General features: G+C 36.6%; 1 protein-coding gene across 1 annotated transcript; it reads right to left on the bottom strand.

Moving 5' to 3' along the window:
* Positions 1–20,215: 20,215 nt before the first annotated feature.
* On the bottom strand, positions 20,216–21,750 carry tmem74 (transmembrane protein 74). Its single transcript, XM_088929623.1, has one exon. It carries the CDS (start codon positions 21,710–21,712, stop codon positions 20,849–20,851), a length of 864 nt encoding a protein of 287 aa, XP_088785749.1. The 5' UTR covers positions 21,713–21,750; the 3' UTR covers positions 20,216–20,848.
* Positions 21,751–22,447: the final 697 nt, after the last annotated feature.

The following is a 22,447-nucleotide window of genomic DNA, read 5'->3' as shown; positions in this document are numbered from 1 at the left end:
AGGGCAAATAACTGGAAGTGAGCACTATTGGCAGTCACAACTTTGTAGAGATGAATATTGGATATGTATACATACTGTAAACACCATGCAGGTTGATCAAATTGTCTAAAAAATGCACATAGAAATTCAAAATGGCACTGAAATACATGTTTTAAAAAAGCAAAGTGTTTGTTTCAAAATTTTGTGCAGACGTCTCAATAAATACACACAGATAAATATATCTGGGTCTATCTGTAATTCTCCTGGTGTTGGAAAATGATGTGGTGCCCACATGCAAGGGTTGAATAATATTAGCACGGTGTTCCAAATTAATTCTTGTGTTTACATGAACCCAAAACCAGTAATCAATTGAAAAAAGGAAACGTCATGAAGAAAGGAGGTTCATATTTTTCAATTCATTTGTTTTATGCCATCCTGATGTTTGGTCCATTAAATTTAGCCCCAATCAGGAAATCTCCTGCCCTCCTGAAACAGGACAGGAACTGACCAGAACTGAGAGAACAGCTTTTCTGTCGGCGTGCCTTCTTTATGAAGTGCCTACTGTCACACCTACTGATGTGTAGAAGAATAATCAAAAGTGTTTCCTTTCTTAACCTGACCATGTTAAAGCATACTAAATGTTAAACTAAATATGTAGCAATCAACCATATTTTTATTTTTTCCCCGATTCCATTATAAATGCCCCTGTCTTCAAACTATTACTAAGACCTCTAAATAACTTAAGCCTAAATTTAATGATCCTTACTGTAACTCATGACCTACAGTACTTTAAATCTCAATTCAGAGTACTGACTGTCTGTACTGGAAGGGGAGGAAGAGGATGGCCAGACAAGCTTTTCCCACCCATCTATCCATTAATTAATTTCTCTTTTGACACGGTCCAATCACCACAATATCTTATAGAAGTTTTTAACATTGATTGCACGAGCAGAGTGTGCCTCATAAAGACACAGGAGTTGTTCATTCTCTGAGGACTGAGAAAGCCCTGGGCAGCCCATTAGAACCTTGGCCATGCTGTGCTGATTGGGTGTCACTGTCTGAGCAACCGCAGTCACAATCAGTTGGCTACCAACATGTCCCAGCCTTGAAGTTCCACCATCTGGGTGCTAGAGCTCAGGTGCTGGTGGAGCTAATTATATTACAAAGTGCACTTTAAAAACGAAAACAAATATATGTCCCAGAAGATATTTTAACAAGATATGAAAATGTGGCCGAGCTGTTTCAGGCTTATTAAATCATTACCACAATATTCCCTGTTATGGCTGCCTTGTGTGTTTTGTACCAGTCACAGGATTCGTATTTTTATTATCTGTTCTACCTGATCCATTTTTAGCATTGTATCTGCAGAAAACCATAACAATTTCCCACAGATAGCCAGCAAACAGTGAATCAACAATGACAGCAAGTCCTTCAGGTTGGAGACTGAATACAGTTGTGGAGCTGCAGCTGTGCCAACAAGGGCTCATTGTTGACCTGCGTCATATTAGTTTTGGCTCCTATGAAAAGCCTGTTTTCAATGGGCAGGCCAGTTACTGTAGGTCTCTTTTTTGAGACTGTTCTTTTTTATATGCATTAATGTTGGGATTAATACATTAAACAGCAAAGAGGTTTAGAGGGTGATTTAAAGATAAGTTGTATGTAATGTATTTTAGACATAAACATTTGCAGTGGAGTCAGAGGTTTTGACCCATGGCGTATTTCCGTAATCATACATGTTTTTGTACATTAAATTCTATAGTAGCCTGATAGCAGCATGATAAATTGACCCACGGTACTGGGCCATCATTAGACTGATGAGCAAAATTTTGTTAGCCCTACTAATGCTGGGGAGTGCTGGCTCATTTGTTGGCCCAATATTTTATTATCTTGGTAATCACAGTTACATAAATACCTATAACATTTAACCAGATCAGCACACAAATGATGGCCTTCATGTACATAATGAAAACATTTGCATACAGGGTTTGGCTTTTAAACCCCAGATGGAATCTTCACCATGATACTACCCCAGAGAACCAGTCAGGGCATATTCCAAACTGCAATTAATTTCTACCAGTCATACATACATATGTGGCAGAAATATATGAAGTATATGGCAGATGGTTTGTTCATTCCAGGTTGTAGTCCCTTCACTCTTAAACACACTTTCTTGGAAGATACCCCCTACCCCACATCCTTCATAAATTCATTCAAGATCTAGAATTACTTCAAACTGTGCCACAAGTTAGAATTGCATCAAACTGTGCCACAGTCCTCAGTCTGAGACTGGTGTGCAATCGCAATTAATTACAGACTCTCAGTGAAGTTCATAGTTTCAGAGCACAGTACTCTGTCAAGGGGAAATGACAGTCCAGACCTCATTGCTACTCTGCTACATTATTATGATTATTTTGTTGCCCTGTGTGAAGGCTGCTGACAAGTTTTTTGTTTTATGATAATCTCTTTTTCAGTCAAAATGACCTCATAGTTGTCGACAACTACCCTGGCTTTCTAATGACTTGGCATTAAGCATTATCTAAGTTTTATTGTGCTCTTGATGGCTTTTACCTCATACTATGCATAAATAAAAAAAAGACCATTTCTCTTTTGCTTTTAGCATAATTGATTGCTGAAAAAAGTGCAAGTAAGAGGCTGTCTGAATATAGATTGCAGGTCTTCAGTTGCAAAAGAATGCGTATCTTATATCTTAAAGATAACAGTAAATCTTTTATGTAACATGATAAGTCTGCATAAAGGTTATTTGTGAAGTGTGTGTAATAAATCTGGATATTGCACATGCAATATAATTTCTAACATTTCATTTAATACCACATAACATCAACAACTGAAATTCTGTACTGTTGGTGGCCATTCCTGATTTTGAAAATAACAACGTAATGAACTATGATCAAAGTTTCTTTCCCTATGCAAATATTTATATCCTCAACAATTCTTGCAGACATACAGTATTTCTCCTTGCAGACCTCGTATCTGGAAGAAAAATTGAAAGCTGATCAGCAATTGTGTTGTTGTGTACAGTGAACTCTTTACGTATCACATAGAAGATTGAAAATAGGATCAGAGCAGTCACTTTTGTCCAAAACCCCACTTCACCCTTTATGATTGATTTTAGGTTTGACAGATTCTTTATGCCATTAAACAAAACCAATGAACTATGTCTGTTTCAACCAGCGAGTCTTTAAGCTACCCTAAATTTTTTATTATGAAAGGGAACTTTTGTTAAAAAGATGAAACAGTAGGAATGTGAACGTACTGTATAAAAGCATTTGTCCATCTATCCATCCAGTTCTACCTATCATAATAATCTTTATCATCACATCATTTTTGTTATTTCATTTTTATCTCTATTAAAGGAAGAAAAGGTAAGTCAAAAGAAAAAGCAAACAGAGTAATGAAATACATTTGTTTTGGTTCATCAATGCAAGACTGTAGTCCATTTCTCTAGAGTGTGATTAGTTTAATAAGCAATGCTTTAACAAAGACATTTTTAAATCTCAACCTTCATGTAGAACTTATTCTACGATTTTGAAAAATAAGAGTCATGCTTGGATCAGAACATTAAATAATGGAATAGTTTTTCCCTCACAAAGCAAGGACATCTTGCAGCTTAGATTTAGTTGTTTTTTCATTACACAAAGCTGTAGGTATTTGAAATAGACTTAGGTGGCTGAGGCTCAGACTCTAGATGGCCAGAATACATTTCTGTCTCAAAGTACCAAGCAACATGGGCCTAATGTGTGGACTGAATTGACACTCTTATTAGTGTACAGTATGTGAGAGAGTGCAGAAGGTTTCAAGTCCATTATTATTAGTCCGTTATGAGGAGTACCACATTTGGAGGACTGAATTAATTTTTGGTCGCTACATCACAATAATGACATACAGAAATACAAATAAAGGATATCCAGATTTACTTCAGGGCTGTAGATTACTGGTCGTGATGACGGATTGAAAAAATTTAATCTATGACTGAGAGCAGATTTGACTGATGTCTTTAAAATATAGAATAAATAATTTTGACTCCAGGAGTGGTTAATCTCATTTCATCCAGGAAAACAAATTTAGAAAATACGTGTACAAAACAGAAAGGAAAAATGTTTTAAGACAATCTAATAGACTGGGATCTCTCTAGAATCATCTCAGATGGAATTGTATCCTGTAAATTGAGAAAATAAAGCCATGAGCATCTGAAGAGCCTCAAGTACTTTGATGTTTATAGGGATATGCTGTTCTTTTTCAGTATAACTTCAAAAAGTGTGGTCCATCCAATGTTCAGTCCCTGGACACCTTCTGGGCTGTAATTTTGTCATCATATCTGAGTAACTAGTAATTTATCGAGGTTTTACAGGGAGTGATGGGGTACTGTCTGGTATCCCCAAACAACCTCTTTCACATGGTATTGCTTCAGAGCTAACCCAACAATATCTATTGATAGAATGTACTAGTTTCAGCTGCAAGTTTTACCCAGTGCATAACCATCCAAATAACTGGAGAGCATGAAACTTCCAAATATATAATATAAATACTACAATGGAAAAATAAACAGTTTTTAGAATTCCAACCAAAGTGTTTAGCAGCTCAATGACAATCAAACCACTTTGTTTACTATGATGGTTTTTAATTTTAGACCAGAAGGCTGGTTACTACACAGTTCAAAGTCTGCGCTTATGGGACAGCAAATGAAACATATGGTGGCAACTATGGCTATTAGCTATGGATATTATCTGATGATGAGCCAAATTCTACAGTACTCATGCGAAACCATAGCAACAGAGAAGATGTGATCAGGTGCCAGACATGAGCGAGAAATCAGGTCTCAGGAGACAAGATATCACCAAAGTGATGTTGGCTTAGGGTTCTTGGCTTATTGAAAAATCAATGTCTATTTGTGCAGCCAGCATATGTGGCAGTCTGCCAGATTGATGATTGCTGAGAGAAGCCTGAAATCACCGTATGAAGCCTGATCCCGTTACCTGATGCCAGATTTACTGTGTCAAAGTGACTTTGCAGTTGAAGTAATTTCCTTCTAAACCCAGCAAGTTTGTTTTCGTTGTGACACATTGTTCCATATACCAGACGATGTGGTGAACTGAACATCACTAACCTTTTAAAGCAGCGACATTGTTCATACTTGCATGAAGAGGTAATAAACTATTACAAATGAATGAAGATATTCTTAGAAGTATGATTTGCTGTATTTATCAGAGAGAGTCTCTCACTTACTTGAAAGAATATTTTTCAGTTTACATTGTCTACAATCATTAATAAATGTATACATAAACTAATTATTATATTTCCGAAACCATACCTTGAAAAATGTGCCCCTAGAAATTATGATACTGGTGAGCATTTTAATATTTTTAAAATGTTTAATTAATGTTTAAACCAAAGTGTTCACTTTCAAAGGGACTCACAATGATTTTTGTACAGCCCCCCAAAAATCAAGCAATTATGTAATACAGAATTGATGTGCTCCTTCTTAATTATAAACCATGAAATCTTTATAATTTAGAAAAAAAATCTAAATATTTCAAGTTTGGAAGCATGGTTTTGTCAGGTTAGGTGATTGTAATCACTTCATATCAAAATACGATTTGAAGAAGATTTCTTAACTTTCAGATGCAGAACAGCAGTACGTCACATTTGTATAGTGCCAGCTTTGAAAGTAAAGATTATAGAGAGGACACTTCTATTCAGTTATCCAGATCTGCATCTCTGAGGAGATGGTATTTAAAGCATTTAATGCCTACAAAGCCATTATTTACAGTTGCTTAAATTTCAGAGCTCATTTCAAAGTCACGGATAACAAAAGCATCGCATCAGTATGTCAAGAACCTGCAGTCCCACCATTCATCTCAGGATCTAGAGGGACATTAATCATGGCTCTGGCTGTATACATTTGAATTTTTCCCAAATTTCTTCTTCCCATCTAATATCATAAAAGCCTAGAAACTTCTTTGCTCAGCCATGCCTTTCATTTGCTTGCATCTGAAAACCTTGCTGTAACATATAATACAATTTGGTTGATTAAAAGAGAACATTACCGCATACCTTATTGAGTTTGACAGCACGTACATTTCCGGATTTCACTGCCACTATCTTTATTGGTTAAAATAAAAGAATCACGTCACCCGAGACAAACATTGGAACTAGGGCACGCTGCAGGACAGGAGATTGTTTAGTTTCTCTCTGCAGACAGTGTTCTAACCTTGAGCTGTGAAAAAAAAAACGTTTTAGTGTTATCAAACTGAAGGCAGACATTTTATTTGTATCAATAAACAGAGAGATTTGTCATTAATCTAATGAGCACAGGGTTAGGGGTACTGACCTCATCCTCTGCCTTTTAAAGATGAGTCATCCATTGTTTTAAAACATTGCTGTGGAGAAAGGGAGTCTTACTGAATACTAAACAAGCTCCAATCTCTGCCCACCTAAAGATGCAGAGCCTGGTATCTATATCTTAAAGTCTGTGTGTGTTGCATCAAGTGGTTTCTTATAGTAAATAATGCAAAACCCAGGAAACAGAAGAGTAATTTAAAAACATATACATTTTCCTGGCATTAAATGACATTGATAGTCTATTTGTATGCAGTATAGTAACATTTTGGGTGTATATAAAAAGAAAGGAGAAATGACAGTGTGGTTTTATCAATATGGAGATGAGGATAACAAGTGTAGTGCATTCAACAGTGTATATCCTGCTCAGGTGGTAATTTAGAAGGTAATTTGTGATGCAAGACCTGAGGCATCTTCTAAATTGCTTATCACTCAAATGTCTAGCTTTTTAGGGATTATGTACCAAATTTATGTCAGTATATACAGTATAACATACTTGATCCTAGATAGCACCGTAAATGAAAAAAAAGTTTGAAGTTCCATACAAATGTAAGAACAAATGTAATAAGGCAACAGAGGATATGAATTCCTGATTTAAGCGGGATCTTCAATGCTTTTTTTTTTCCTAAAATGAATCACAAAAAAAAGATATTCAGACAATTAAACATACACCGATCACATACTGTACTATCACTCCATTAAATTACAAGGTGTGGTAACAAGGGCAAGACAAATCATAAATCAGTAAGAACAAAGCTTGTCTGGAATGCAGTTAAACAGAGTGGGCTCACTGTCCGTTTTGCATAAAGTGGAAGATACAATGAAACATTTGGACTTATGAAAAGCTCAACTGTTCCATTTGGTGAGTGCATATTAAAGTGCTAGGGGCTAACTATATGGCTGCAACACTCTGTGCAATTTACGGTGAAACTTTAGCTCTGATGAGCTACTGCAGTGCTGTGGTATTTCCCGCAAAGAGCTGCTCTTACTATTGGGTATCAGGATGACTTTATTAAATTAGGATAGCAAATGACTAACTTCATTACTTCAGCAAATACCATACTTTACACAGGAGGCAAAATCAATAAGCTAAACATAAAAAACTTAATTTTTCATGGTATTACATCATATGAAATATATACCCTCGTGAAAACGAGCTAAATTCATAAATTAATAAAATCCTAGTTTCTTTCCAGAAGGATCCTTACACAGCACTTTGTGTGGAAACAGTGCATTCTGGTAAAATGGAAGAAACAACACTTTGCATAAGTTTGTACAAAGCCTACCATCTACTAAATTTTAATATCAGCAAGATTTCAAAGTGATGCTGGCCTTTTGAAACACTGAAGCTGTATCAATCATTGGATCTAATTTCAAAAGCATCCTTTTAATCAGAACATTTTATTAGCCTCATTTAATTTGCATTTATGCAGTTCTGCTAAAATTTCAGACGTAAACATCCGTAAGTTAATTACTGGGTACATACTGTATACAGTGAGAAGACTGGCAACTTGCTTGACATCAAACCTAAAAGCATAAATTTGTACAACACAGTCTCAAGAGACGATATGAACTCAACTCTGAGCACTACTCAATTTCATGAAGATCTTCAATCTTGGAAAAATATAAAATGACAACAATGTAAATAACTGAGCTAAAGAATACAATACAAAAAGAGTTGTCATTTTAACAAAAAACCGAGAATGGATGCTGTTATACTGAAAGCATTTTTGAAGCTTGTCTGTAAGGAAACTCGTCTACATTAATGCCACTTTGTCCTTTAATGCTTAATAAAGACTAATGTGAACTTTTGCATAATTATTTCAAATCGAATTCTATGGATTTTCTTTCATATTCTTAATGCTGAATTTGTGATGACTTTTGTGGGTAAATCTATAAATGTGATTTCAGAGATTTCTGAATGGAAGTTCTTGAGTGAAGTTCGGGAGGCACAACTACAAACAAGCAAATTTCACTCGGCAGTTTTAAATTCTAATCACCACCGACATTAGCTCTGTACTGTATATAATCACATGCAAACACCGTCTCGGGTATCTAACGCCAATCCAACGTTACCAATCCAATACTACTTGTCCTATAGGCAGGAGACTTACTCCTTAACCAAAAACTTGTTATACTTAAAATAATCATTAAACATTCACAAAGCATCTGATTCTTGGATGTCGTTGTTCCTCGTGAAGTCATGTAAAGTTACTTGGAAGGTAAAAAAATTTCGAAACCAGTGGCATATTTACACGAGTGACATGAGCTCTGTGTCACCTGTACTGAATACTTTGTTGACCCAATGTTAGAAAAAACATTTCAATCTTTCATGTCAGATGTACTGTAAGAGTTTGTAGAACGTGGCTCACTACTGCCACCTTCTGGATTCCTTGCCCTTTCTGCGTTAACTTTTTCTTAAGAGGCTTTAAAAGTTTGTTCTGGTCCTTTTAACGGAATAAACATGTTTTTATTTTGCCAGAGAAACAGAAATGTATATCACGTATTTCCTTGCTCAGTCCATAACATAAAAAATCTGATTTTTAGTCAGGTGTATTAAATAGTATATTCAACATAAAAATCAGTTTTATAAAATATCATTAGAATTTAAAATGAATAAATTACCAATTTATTTAAGGTGTAAAATCATTTATTGTAAGACGTCCCTTAGCAAAAAAAAAAGTCGATGCTTCAAATAATTAGCAGATTTGTTTTGTATACTAAATCCAATTTATATTGTTACAGTGGTTCAGTAAGAATAACTATACTGAGCTTTAAAAGAACTACTATTTAAGCTACCGATACGTGTCTTTGAAATCTTTGTTTTCTGTTTCTTGATTTTCTGTGGAAAGTAGTTTTATTAAAAGCACAGTTCTTATCTAAATCCATTAATTTTAAGATACAAAAGTGAACTTATAATTATATAATCAGGTAACATTATAAATTCGATGTGATTATATCCGTAACTGGAATATTTTGAAGAATGCAACTGTTACACTTCTAGTGTGAGAATGGAAACACATTTAAGAACATAAGGATTTTTAGGGAAGGGATGTGTTAATTTAATTTTAAGGTGTATGTCAGCGATGTTGAGAAGCTTCTCTGGAAGTTATTTTTAAAGAAAAACTTGCTTTTCAAGACAAAGAGTAAACCTGTACAGTAATTCTCAGATCTAAGTACAGCAGTGTGAGAAGACTATGGAGAATACTTACAGAAACATATGCTTCGAAGGAGAAATTAAATAATAGCAAACTCAATTGATTTGTGTTGCTCCTTTACTTTAAGAGATGGAAATGCTCATGAGTTGAAAAAAGGTAATGGTCATTTATTAGTGATCATCAGTTACCTTTCCAATACAGAGGGTATACTGTAGACAGCAGGTTTAAGATTTATACAGATTATTTAAAATTGTCTGCTATTAAATATCATTATCAGGATGTGTGCCAGAGACATCGATATAGTTTTATTATTTTGAGGAAACACTGCTTGGAAGTGTAGATAAAAGTCAAATCTATATTGTTATATATATATAATTAGAATTATGTGTGAGGTTTTCTCCAAGAAAATATATTAAGTGCATTAAAATGAAATGTTATCAAGGAACTCCTTGTATTATTCTTTGCTAGTATGTGAAGCCTTAATTTTCTCAGTTCTACACACTAAGCATTCCAGCTTCACTCTTTAAATTCTATCTTGATACCATTCTGCCATTGTAATATCATTCTGGGAGTTTTCCTTCAATTACACCAGATATTACAGACAGTTTTTTCCTGAGCAAACAGTTATCCATGGAGACTCGAGTAGACAATTCCTGTCAGGCAGTGAGCATGTGATGTCTATCGACACAGCTAGTTACAGGTCTGAGAAGGCCTCAGTCTTCAGAAAGCAGAAACACATTGCTGCCTTACTAAAGGTGACTCTACATAATGTTAAACATCCATCCATTTTCTAAACCACTTTATCGATGATGGGGTTACAGGGGACCCTATCCCAGCAAGCAACAGGCACTAGGCAGGTTACACTCTGGACAGGACAGCAGCCCATCGCAGGGCACACACAGACACAAACATGCTCACACTCACACCAGGGCCAGTTTTCCCAGAAGCCAATTAACCTACCAGTATGTCTTTGGGCTGTGGGAGGAAACTGGAGCACCCAGAGGAAGCCCACGTAAATATGGGGAGAACATACAAAAACTCCACACAGAAGCACCCCAGGATCTAATTTGAACCCAGGGCCCCATCACTGCAAGGCAGCAATGCTACTCACTGTGCCACCATGCCACCCACTTTACCCTATTATCCCCATATAAGAGCATAGCACACAGATCTGATTTCAAATCTCTGTTAAAATACAACTATTTTGTTATCCATGTATTTTAAAATCATGGATTAGGTTCCCTAATATGATGAAAGAAATCTTCACTGTGCCATCTGGAAAGTATGCATACAAGACCATGCGATTGTAACTGCATTGCAATTACACAAAGCAGAGACACTGCCCTACTTCGTCTGTAAATGACAATCTGATGCTTTCCACAGTAGCTGGCATAAGCCCACTCTCCGGTAAATGCTTGCTTTGCAGGCATCCATAGAAGTACAGACTGTTGCAATGAATAATGTCAAGTGGTGTCTGTAGAATTACAAGTGCCTCTTTGGTTACCAGGTGACAGAAAGAGAAGGATCACAATTTTAAACTGTAATCAGTCAAGAGCTGTGAAATGACTTACTGTGAATCTGGAGTTGCTGTAATTATGCTGAGCAATAGAAACGGTTCATTTATACTTCTCATTAACAACATGTACTATTATTCTGGAAATTTTTTATACCTTCTCATCGATTGAAAGGACGATAGCGTTAATACGCTATTTAACCTGCATGGGATGAACCTGTAATAATAAGGATCTTCATGACGTTATTTGAATTCTACTGCCAAAATGAAATAGTTACCTGAGTCTTACACGAGAAGATGTGAGCTACGGTATGAGCTATTACCTGCTTGCCTTTGGGCAAAGACCGGTAAGAGGACTGGCTAACAGAAAAACTAGGAAGTCACAGTTCCCCACAGTCCTCTTTCCCATTTCTATGCCAAGCTGGCTCCTGGCATTCATTTAGGGATTTAGAACATTTTTTAGCTTTGGACTTTTTTGGGGAGGGGGTGAACCTCTAATTTGCGATATACAATACAGCTTTGAAATGAGACACACTGAGACAATCAGCTTTGAAATCACAGGGGCTTGTATTATTTTGAAACCATCTGATCAGACCTCATTTACAAGCTGTATCATTTTGCAGAAACCTACTTCACCAATCTAAACAGCTCTGATTTTGTATCCATTTACGCTAATGGAGTTCCTTCCCTCTGCCAGAATGACCATGTGGAATCACACAAATGGAGGCCTCCACACGTATCTTAATTGTCTCCTTGCAGCTCACAGGGAATGTTTGTTTCCGACTTGTCTGTAATCTTTGCAAAGTACTTTGTAAATGCAGTGAGAAATATATTTTGTGGGAAACAGACAATCTGTGGGAGCAATTGTTTCCACCTGTGCTGAAGCCACTTAGGAGGCACTCAGTTCAAGACCAACTAAAACTCTCTCAGCGATGACCGAATTTAGAAGCGACATTTAATTGCAGTTAAGAAGGAAAGTTGTCAGAAAACAAAAGACTGTACTGGCCATTAAGTCCTTTCAATCAGTTTGGTGTGCAACAAGAAAAGCTAAATAATTGTTTACATTGGCCCTGATAAGTGAAATGGTCATTCAGAGCATTATTTCTTCTTTAGTAATAAAATGTCTCATTAGAAATTGATGGAGCTGTAGACAAAGGTGAAAAAACCCATTGAGTGTTCAATGGTGTAAACGTACAGTACTGTACATTATACGGTACCATGCAGAAGTATTCAAACTCCAGCACATTTTTCATATTTTGTTTCTTTAAGGCTTGCAGTCAAAATACTTTGAAGTAGTAATTAATGCTTTTTCATATTCACATGAAATTCCATACATTTTAAGCAAAAAAGAAAGACCTACTGTAAACAATTAATATAAAAGAAAAATGGAAACATCATCATTGTGTACACTTTCAAACCTTTTGCTGTGGGAAATCCAAAATAATTTAGCTGCACAAATTATCTTAACAAGCCCCACAATTGTCTGAGTGTCTTGTGTCTCTGTGCAACAATAGTGGTTCACGTGATTTCATCTTAAATACACCTGTCTCTGTAGGGTCCCTCAAAAAGCGAGTTAATTTCAAGCAATGACTGAACCCTGAAGAACATGGGGGTTTAAAAAAACTCAGGAATAAAGTTCTGGAAAGGCACAGATCAGGAGAAGGGTACACAAATATCAAGGTCTCTGAATTGTTCTGTGAGAAAATGAAAGTAAACTGAATGATCCTCCAGAGTTTAATGGGAAAAACAACTGGAGAAAATGTCCGTGAGTGAACAATATCCCAGTCACTTCACAAATCGAACCTATATAGGAGAGTGGCAAACAATTTTAACCACACGTGTTGTTTGTAACAAAGTATTTAAGTGATACTGCAAATTGTTGCAAAAGCTTTGTGGTCAGACGAGACAAAATTGGGGGTTTTGGTACAACACTGTGCATCACCCAGTCAACACCATTCCTACAGTATATCAGGCATGGTGGTGGCAGCATCATGCAATGGGGAATCTTCTCTTCCTCAGCAGGGACTGGAAAGCTTGTTAGGACTGAAGGAAAATGTATAGAAAAAACAGGCAAATAGTAGAAGAAAACCTGATCCAGTCTGCTAGAGACTGAAATGACACCTTTCAGTAGGACAATGATTCAAAGCATGTCAAAGCTACACTGGAATAACTTACTTAGGAATAAGAAAATGTCCTTGGGTGGCCCAACTAAAGTCCAATGTACCAAGTACCAAATGTACCAAGAAGAATGGGCTAAACTGCACCAAGTCTGTTTGCAAAGTTGGAAGATACTTAACCTAAGAGATTCACAGCTACAATTCCTGCCAAAGGTGATTCCACCGAATATTGAATTAATGAGTCTGAATGCTTATGCCCTCCACATATTTCCGTTTTTTTCTTTTTAGTTTATGCTGGCATGTATGGTTATGTTACTCTTAGAAGACTTCAGAACAGCATTTAGGAGTTGAATAAAATATAATTTCACAAAATGGACACCACAGGGAGGCGTTATAGACTTTTGATAATTTGAAATCTGATATGGGGCCTAGCACTGTTTTTACTTTCAGAGACAAATGTATTGGAATTTAACACTAGATTTAACAATATATGGCATATATTCAATACTGTTATGACATTAAAAAGAAGTAAGCAGAGTACCTAACATTTTACTTTTTATTGTCCGTCTTGTAATTTCCTGTGTGGGTGTTCAAAGAGGCAAAAGATACAAAACAAATCCTCATTCTGACGAGGTGCTGTGGTGGATAACAATAGCATGGGTTCCTATGGTTACAGTTCATACAATGGTATGACGATGCCTTTATAATAAGATTAAAAACTACCATCACATACACCAAGATTTCACAACTCAATAAGCACAGTGGTTCAGTGGTTAGCAATGCTGCCTCACAGCTCTGGATCAGTGTGTCTAATTCCAGACCTGGGGTGCTACAGTATCTGCATAGATTTTGGATGGTTTCCCCCTTGTTTGTGTGGGGTTTTGTGCTCTGGTTTCCTCCCACAGTCCAAAGACATACTGGCAGGTTAATTGTCTTCTAGGAAAACTGGTCTTGGTAAGTGAATTGAACCCAGGGGCCCCAGTATAACCTGGCTTGGTATATATTGTTATTTGGAATTAAAAAGAAATATATACGTGAACACACAAGCAGCAATGATGTTAATAAGCTTTGTACTGCATGTGCTATCTTATGGTAAGATGGTATGATGGTTTTTCAGTTGCTGTTTAATATTCTATTTTCGTTATCATCTATGGCCACAAGTTTGGTGTTGCTTTTTGCTACTTACTGTAAGATGCCTCAAACCACAACTCAGGACCCACCCAGGGAGACAGAGAAATAGCATCTCTGCTTCCTCCATGACAGAACCACTCATTTTTTGTTTGCAGCATCTCATCAGAAAAACAATGATTATATGAATAAACTTGGCATCGACTTCAATGAGTATTATGCTTTTCAGACTTTTTTTCCCCCACAGGCACTAATGTGTTATGTTGCATTTATTAATTTACATGTAAAGAAGCATTTAGCGATGTCATTACATTTAAGCATATACTGGAGATGTTAAAATCTCGCAGAGAATAAACTGCAAGGAAAAGGATCTGTTTCAGTGCAATTACCTGTCTTCAAAACCCCAGAGCAGCTGGGCATAGTGGGATCCATTATTCAAATAATGTCAGCCACAACCATGATTAAAAAGAAACGTGCACACTGTTTGGAAAACTAATGCAGGTCATGGTAATGCACAATTCCATTGCCAATTATATAAAGTCAATGTGTTTCTGCTTTATGACATCAAACGCAGGACAATGAACTGGTATTGTGTGCTATAAAGTAGGCCTGGCAATTCCTATAGGAAAAAGAAAAGAAATGAGCTCTCCTGTAATCCACTATATTTCCTTTAGGTGTTATTAAAATCGCCTTTTCGTGCCGCTTGCTGTATAGTTTATGTACTTGCATCAAATTGCATCTAATATGTCCAGTTGGGAACGAAAGGAAGAGTAGTGATTTTGATAAAAACAATGATTTTAAATCATGTGTTAAGAAACAGGCAGCCAGTGAAGTCTGGGCAGAATAGGGATTGAACAGGAAAGTGAGGAAAAGGGAATCCGAAGGAAACAGCAAAAATGTAGATGAGTTGAAAAGACTGGGTTGATGATCAGCAAAGAGAGAGCAACAGACGTTAAATCCAGATAGTATAAGGTGTTGGACTAGGAATTGAATGGTGTGTTAAATGTTGTGGATCCTGTAGATGTTATTTAAAAAAAGATGGAGGAATGTAGTAAGAAAAAAAGTATTGTATGGTTTTCTGAATATAAACCGTTTATTTCTTTCTGCTAATTTCATGTATACTACTGTATACCAGTGGTATAGCAGAGATCCTCTCCACCAGTGGTGTAGAACATTGTGTGCTGGCCTAATCTGGAGACAGTTTCAGCCTTTTAAATGTACATCGTATCAATGATTAATTACATGAAACAAAAATGTTACTTACACAGAAGCATCTGCTGAATTTTGAGACATTTCTCTAAATTCCAAAACAGACCTTAAACGAGTAGATTTGCACTGCCAGCAATTAGCTACTGTAAAAAGCATTTTACAAGCCTTCATATAGTACATACAGGTATATGAAAAGCCAAATTGCTCCCCTTCTTAAAGATGTAAGAGATAACTTGGAATCTCTTGAGGGTTTTGTTTGCGTACTCTTAAGTGCAATCAATAAAAAATGGAAAATCTTTAGTGTTCTTACAGAAGTACTTTTGTTAAGATGGAGAAGGCACAAAGTGTATAATTATTTCATAAATCAAGGCCACTGTAAGTAAAACTGCCTAAATCCTAAATTATTGATGACATAAATGATGGCATACAGGTATCTAATTTATTTCTGTAAAAGGTTGCTAACTATCTGTCTTACCCTGTCCTGCTTAGATCAGCCTGTGCATTTGAACTGCAGCAAAATAGGGGATAAAGAGCTTAGGGATAAAATACTTGGACAAGATAAATAGAAACGGTTCAAGGCAATGTTTTTTTTTGCATACCAACCTGACAGAGTGGAAAATCACAGTGACAGAATGGTCACATAGAGATGGGAATGCAACTAACTTTTAAAGTTACAGGAAATTGCACAAAATTCAAAGACATGTTTTTAACAATGTGTTATCACCAGTTGTCACCGTAAGTCTTGGCTCACAGCAGCAAAGATTCCTGTACTGCATGAGGTACTGTACATGCATGAACAGCTCAGCTGTTAATCTTTTGACATGCTATAAAAACATCTTAGCGCTGACTGGAGAAGCTGAGTGTCTCCCACTGACATCACCTCAAGCCTGCAGGCACTTAGGAAGTTTGTTGAGAGTTAAGAGATCCCTAGCTGATTAATCCTGACTCTATACCAGGAGTGTTTCTCCAGATGTGCTCTGCTGCTTGAGGATTCGTCTCAATCATCTTAAGGAAACATCTTCCAGGAGGACAATTCCTTCATCCATAGAGCACATGTAGTCACCCAATGGTTGGATGATCATGACACTGACGTTAATCATACTGTATGTCACGGCCTTCTCAGTCACCACATCTGAAAGCGATATAGAACCCAAAACATTTATGGAATATTCTTAAACAACACTGAAGATGGCATTTTCCACCTCCATCAACCGAATGTGAACCGACTTGACTTTCTCCTGGAAAAATGGTGGCGCATCTCTATTACAGAATTCCAGAATCTGGTCGATTATGTGCCAAGGACTATGTGTGATGTACAGAACAGCATTTACAGTATGCAAACATGATTTCTATCTAATACTATGCAGAGAAGATTATTTTGTGGCTTTCCATCAATATTTGCAATTTAATCTAAATTTCAATCAAAAATTATAAAAAGGAGGTTCTGTTTTCTTTCTATAAAATAATAAGAAATCATTAAATCTAGTTAATGTAAGTATGGGTAACCTTAATGTACTACAATACTAAATGGGTAGGAATATCGTATTGTTTTAGGATTTGCTTATGGATTCAATGTATGTTTGGGCATATAAAATTCATGGAAAATAAGTTATACATTTAAGCAGGTTAAAAAAGTACCTTTTTTTATATGGTATTGTTTCTGGAAGACAAGTGGAACATGAGATGTGCATTTAAAAGTTGACAGCGTGTTATTGTTGGAAAGAGAAGTTCTATGTTAATTGATCAGCTGTAGCTCCATATGAGAGACGCTATATTTTTCAGAACCTCACTGTTTGCTCTTTAGAAATTGCAAAGCTCTAGTGTCACTGTATCCTGCTTCACACATCAATGTGCAGTAAAATAACTATTGGAGCTTGGCTGATCAGAAGGTCAGTAACCAATCTGTTAATGGAACCAGACTGACCACGATGCTTATTTCCATTTTCATTATGAAGAAGGTATTCATCAGCCATGCTCTTTTAATGCTATTGCATGCATTTTTAGCAATCAAGAGTCCTGGGAGAGTTCAGTTGGAGTAGGAAAAGGAAATAAACTGTTACTTCTATTGTTGTGTTCATTCTACTGTGAGCATGCTTCTTGATGTCTGATATTATGTCAAAATTTTATGTCAAACCAAATGTATGGGACTACGGCTGAAGAGTTTTATTTGTGTAGTTACTATGGAGAAGATTTGTGCCCAGAGGCTTTTAAAAGTACATCCCATTTGCTTTCTGGATAGAATCTATCAGATGGATAACCAATTAACCAAGTGCCCATTAGTCTGGAAATGTGACTTTCTGGTATAGGTACATGGAGCTGTCAAATGCTTTAGTTTAACCCAATTTCATCTGAGAAAGAAATAAGAAGGTGCTTTCGGTTTTGTAAGATCCTTGTTATTTAAGATAGTCTGCACTCATGAAAATAAACCAGAATACAAGTGGCTACATGCTCTCTGCTCACTCTATGGGCTTACAGTAACATTAACTGTGCTATCCTTATAGTCTATACAACGGCGACAGACATAAGATAGAAATTTGCACAAGTGGTCCAGTTAAAAATGGCTGGGTATAAATACAAAACTTTGCCATTTTAAAACAAATCTGTGTTTCTGTAATTACATGTAATAAACACTTGTAGTGAGAAAGAAATGGATCAGAAATCGTGAAAGTGAAAAGTCAATTATGTTTTGATAAAAGAACAGAATACACAAAGCTTAGATGCAGAACAGCTGCAAACTGAAACGTAGAGGGAATTAGGAAATGAGGGATGCTGAAATGTATATATCTGCCATTTTACATATGTCTTTCAAAGCTAGTAAAGGCTGTATGAAAGGATGTACAGTATCTGACCTCCAATCTGCACTAATCCGGGTTTTGCAAAAAAGCTAATTAACGATGCATATCCTGGCATTGCATTGGCAATCTAATCTGGAAAAAGACAGACACACCAGCATCATGTATAAATTAACACTTTATTTTCTGCCGCAGTTATGCATAGGTTGCAATCAGATAGCGTAATAGTTCAAATAAGGCCTTAGTAAATATGACATTAATACACAAAAAGCTTTGTACAATTTGAAGAACATCTCAGATTCCAAGTTTCCTTTAGAAAAAAGGATGAAATCATTTATCACTGGTTTATGGAACAAAACATTTCATGATACCGTGTGAGATTCAACACTGACATATTTCTCTTAAACGCAAGGCTTGCAGTTTAAGATTTTAAACTGCATGTAGCCCATGAAACCCCATATAAACCAATGGGAATACGAGGTGAATTAAGCTGGAATTTTTTGGCTGACTTTCTCCTTTTTTGATAAAGTGTTTGATATTCAGCATGAAAAGGCAAGGGAACTAGACCACGTCTTTCAAGTTAAAGCTTTCCAGCGCAATACTTTCATGAGGCACACGTATTTAGTACTAAACGTTGGGGAGTGATAAAGCAAAAGCTCCATCTAGGCATTCTGGGATCATGGATGTTTTGTTTCATAGATCTCCAGCCACGCCTCAGCTCTACAACAGCTCTTGCTCATTCCCTACCCTCCCTCAGCTGAGATGGCTCTAATTGTTTTGGGGGATTCTAATCTAAGCTTCCCAGAAAACTCAGCAGGAAAAAAAACACAACATCCTGAAAGCTGCTGAAAAACATCTTTGCATCTTCCACCCTTTCCCTGTAATCTAGTTGTGCAGTATGATTGTTGGTTCAAGGATATGAGCTTTGAAGTAAGGGAGTTTGTTTCTTTTATGTGCACAATTAACACCGACTCAGAAACAGTGATTCCAATTTATACAGGAAATGCCTTCCGATGTATAATGTTATTCTTGACATCGTACCGTCTTGATATACTATGACTTTTTTCTTCTTCTTGGTATTAACTTTGTGAAAACCCACAGTAAAGGAGTAAACAAGTTCATTTTTAATAAATACACTCTCATTTTATTCAAAATGCAATGTTATAGTGTGATTTCAACCTTCTGTGCAAGTAGGTAATTTAATCTTGTGTCTGGTAATGTGTCTCATTACAGGGAGCTAGATAATGAAATGATCATATTAACATATTAACTCCAATAGCATATACTGTACAGTTCATGTCCTTATAAATATGTTAGGTCCAAGACAAAAACAATACTATTAGGTGGATGATATTTACTGTATATGTGCACAGATCACTGCTGCTTGGAGGATCTACAAATATGACTTTGGTCTTGCACTTGGAAAGTGAAAAATATTAATATTTGAGAAGCAAAAACAATTTCAATATTTTAACAGTTACATTATCCTTTTTATTCAGCACTAGGCTTTGATTGTTCTGAACATTTCTTTTTCATGGTATTCTGATTTTTAACAATGCCAACTTAGACCTCTGTAGCCCATGTACGAGGGCTTGACAGTCAGCTACAGAGCCGAGAGGAATGTTTTTCCCTTCACTGCAAAGTCAAGGCACCTGTTGAACATCACCTGAGACCACCCAGATGAATGAGGTGGGGTGCTAGTGTACAACCCAGGTCTGGCAGATATTTGCCAGTTCAGAAACATTCCAATTCTACTCTATAGTTTGTTCTTTTAAAGAATCACAGCTTAATACTGTAAATGAAACAGACATATAGGAACATATGCCAAATTAAGCAGGATTATGAACACACAGAGCCTTTCCAAGAATATCATGAGACCATACACTAAGGCCTAGGGTTGGATGGAGTGTTTTTTAAATAGAACACAAAACTCTCCTAAAACACTATTATACCATAAGAATAATGATTATATAAGAATAACGATAATTCTCAAGCAGGCTTTTAAACTGAGAGTGAAGCCACTATGTGCCTTTTATTTTATTACTCACTCACCTAACTTTTTCACTAGCCTATGAAGTCATAACCGTAAGTGCCACCAAAACACTAAAAATATAATGATTAATAAAGCAAAACAACAGCTTTTGAATCAATATAATTGATTATATTGAGCAGAAGTATTTTGTCTTCATGTGAAAAAACAATTACTAATGTTTTTCAATGCAGATACACAGCTGCATGTTACAGTATATTCTCCTTAGCAGTCTTCTCATCTCCTGTCAATAATACTGGTTTTAAAGACAAGCATAAAATATGTAATTGTCAATCGTCTTGCAATGGTTGTTCATTGATGACTTTATGTCTTCATATGCATTTGTATCGGAAGGCTTTTATAATCATTTATAGTATTTTTTTCCCCAAAGAGAAGATCCCTATCTATACTATCAATCACATTTCACTGTTTTTCAAATCTCAAATTCAAAGATAGTTATAGCGAATATTCGAAAGAGAAAAATATCAGTCAAGCTACCAATATGCATGTATGTCTTTTGTTGATAAGACTGGATATTTTTGTTGTGTAAAAATATATATATATTTTTAGTTAAGGGTTATCACATCATCCTCCAACACAGACAAGTGTGCTGTAGTTCCAGTGGGACTTGATCCTGCTCTTAAATTAATTGAGCCATACAATTTTGCTGACTGCTTTGAATATGCAAAGGCCTTCCTCCTGTACATCTCTCCCTTCCACATAGAGATCATGAGCAGAGTGGAAAGCACAACTCCACCCAGAGTGAGGAGACACAGCCCCGCGATCACACAGCGGTCTAAATGGGCACCGATTCTCGCACTTTCGTTCTCCAGCCGCTCCATCTCCCGGGCTGAGACACTGTCTTTGTCCACGTTGACGTCCCGCGGGATGGCGTAGGAGATGACCACCAGTGTGATCCCGCTGACGAGAAACGTAACCGCGCTGATGAAGCCGTAATCCACTGATTTCCCCTGAGCCTCTGAGGAACTTTCATCCTCCGACATCTGTGACAATTCTTGCAAAGCCTCCTGCTGGTTCTCACTGCCGGGGCTTTGACTTGACTGTCCATAGGGGCTTTTAGCAGACAACTGAGGACTGGCACGTTGGAGATTGACGTTTTCGTCGATGTAAGTAAAGGATGTTTCCAATTCCTCATCACAGCACACCTTTACCTCTTTTGGCAGTCCCTGGGGATTCTGTTTGCCAAACAACCCCCCTTTCAAGGGAACTGTCCTTGGTGCTGAATTACATTGTCCTTCACTGACAGATGCCCTTTGAGCTGAATTGCACTGAAGTGTTCTGGAAATTGCATTTCCAGCAGAAGTGCTCGACTTATGAATATGCAGTGGATTCAAACCACAATCAACGCTGCTTGGAGGATCGGATTGCTTGTCATCTTTATCTATGTAAAGAAGCTCCAGGGAAGCCATTTGATTGTCTCTTTTTTCAGCACGTTAGGGCATAGCCAGGATACCTATTAACACATTAAAACAGATATACATTAGCTGTCACACACTATCAAATACCAAAAGAACTGTAGCAATTATTAATAAAGCAACGCGACGGCTTTTCCAGTATTCTGTTTTTAAGTACCGGCAACTTAAGTCAAATTCAAAAAGGCACGCTAAGTAAAATTCCTCTAAAAGTATCATACTGTACATAGCAGCTTAACATTTTCCCTAAATAAAAAGGCGATTAGAAGGGATGATTAGTCATCAGTATCCTATTAGGAAAGAAATCCGCATAAAGACAGATAATCCTAAGTCTTTTAAAACGTAGTCTCTATTATTAAAGCCTTTTAAAGGGTAACAATAAATCTTATGGCGCAAAAAAAATGTGACGTGCAAAATCAAAACTGTGCCTACACAAGACCGAACGAACATTGAAATGCTACTTTAAAATGTTTTAAGTAGAGCACGTCTCCAACGGTAACACGATAGCCCAAGGGATGAAAATGTGTTAGCAAAGCAAATCCTTACTCTCAAGTCAATGATCTATGGCATGGCATTTTAGAAAAGAAAAAACAATCATTTCAAATAAGACTTTCTGAACCTGCTGTTTTAAAGACATCAAACAGAAGTCGTTTGAAACATCACCCTTTCATAGTTTGTACAATAGGAGCAGACAACTGATAAGGAGCATTTCAAAATATCACAAAATGATTT

Source organism: Atractosteus spatula, chromosome 12, assembly GCF_055471065.1.
Source record: "Atractosteus spatula isolate fAtrSpa1 chromosome 12, fAtrSpa1.hap1, whole genome shotgun sequence".
NCBI classification, from domain to species: Eukaryota; Metazoa; Chordata; class Actinopteri; order Semionotiformes; family Lepisosteidae; genus Atractosteus; species Atractosteus spatula.
Note: the sequence above shows the minus strand (reverse complement) of the source record. Positions and strands in the feature narration are given on the sequence as shown.

Excerpts from the sequence above, each read along its gene's own strand:
- tmem74 (XM_088929623.1), bottom strand. The coding sequence starts at position 21,712 with ATGGCTTCCCTGGAGCTTCTTTACATAGATAAAGATGACAAGCAATCC.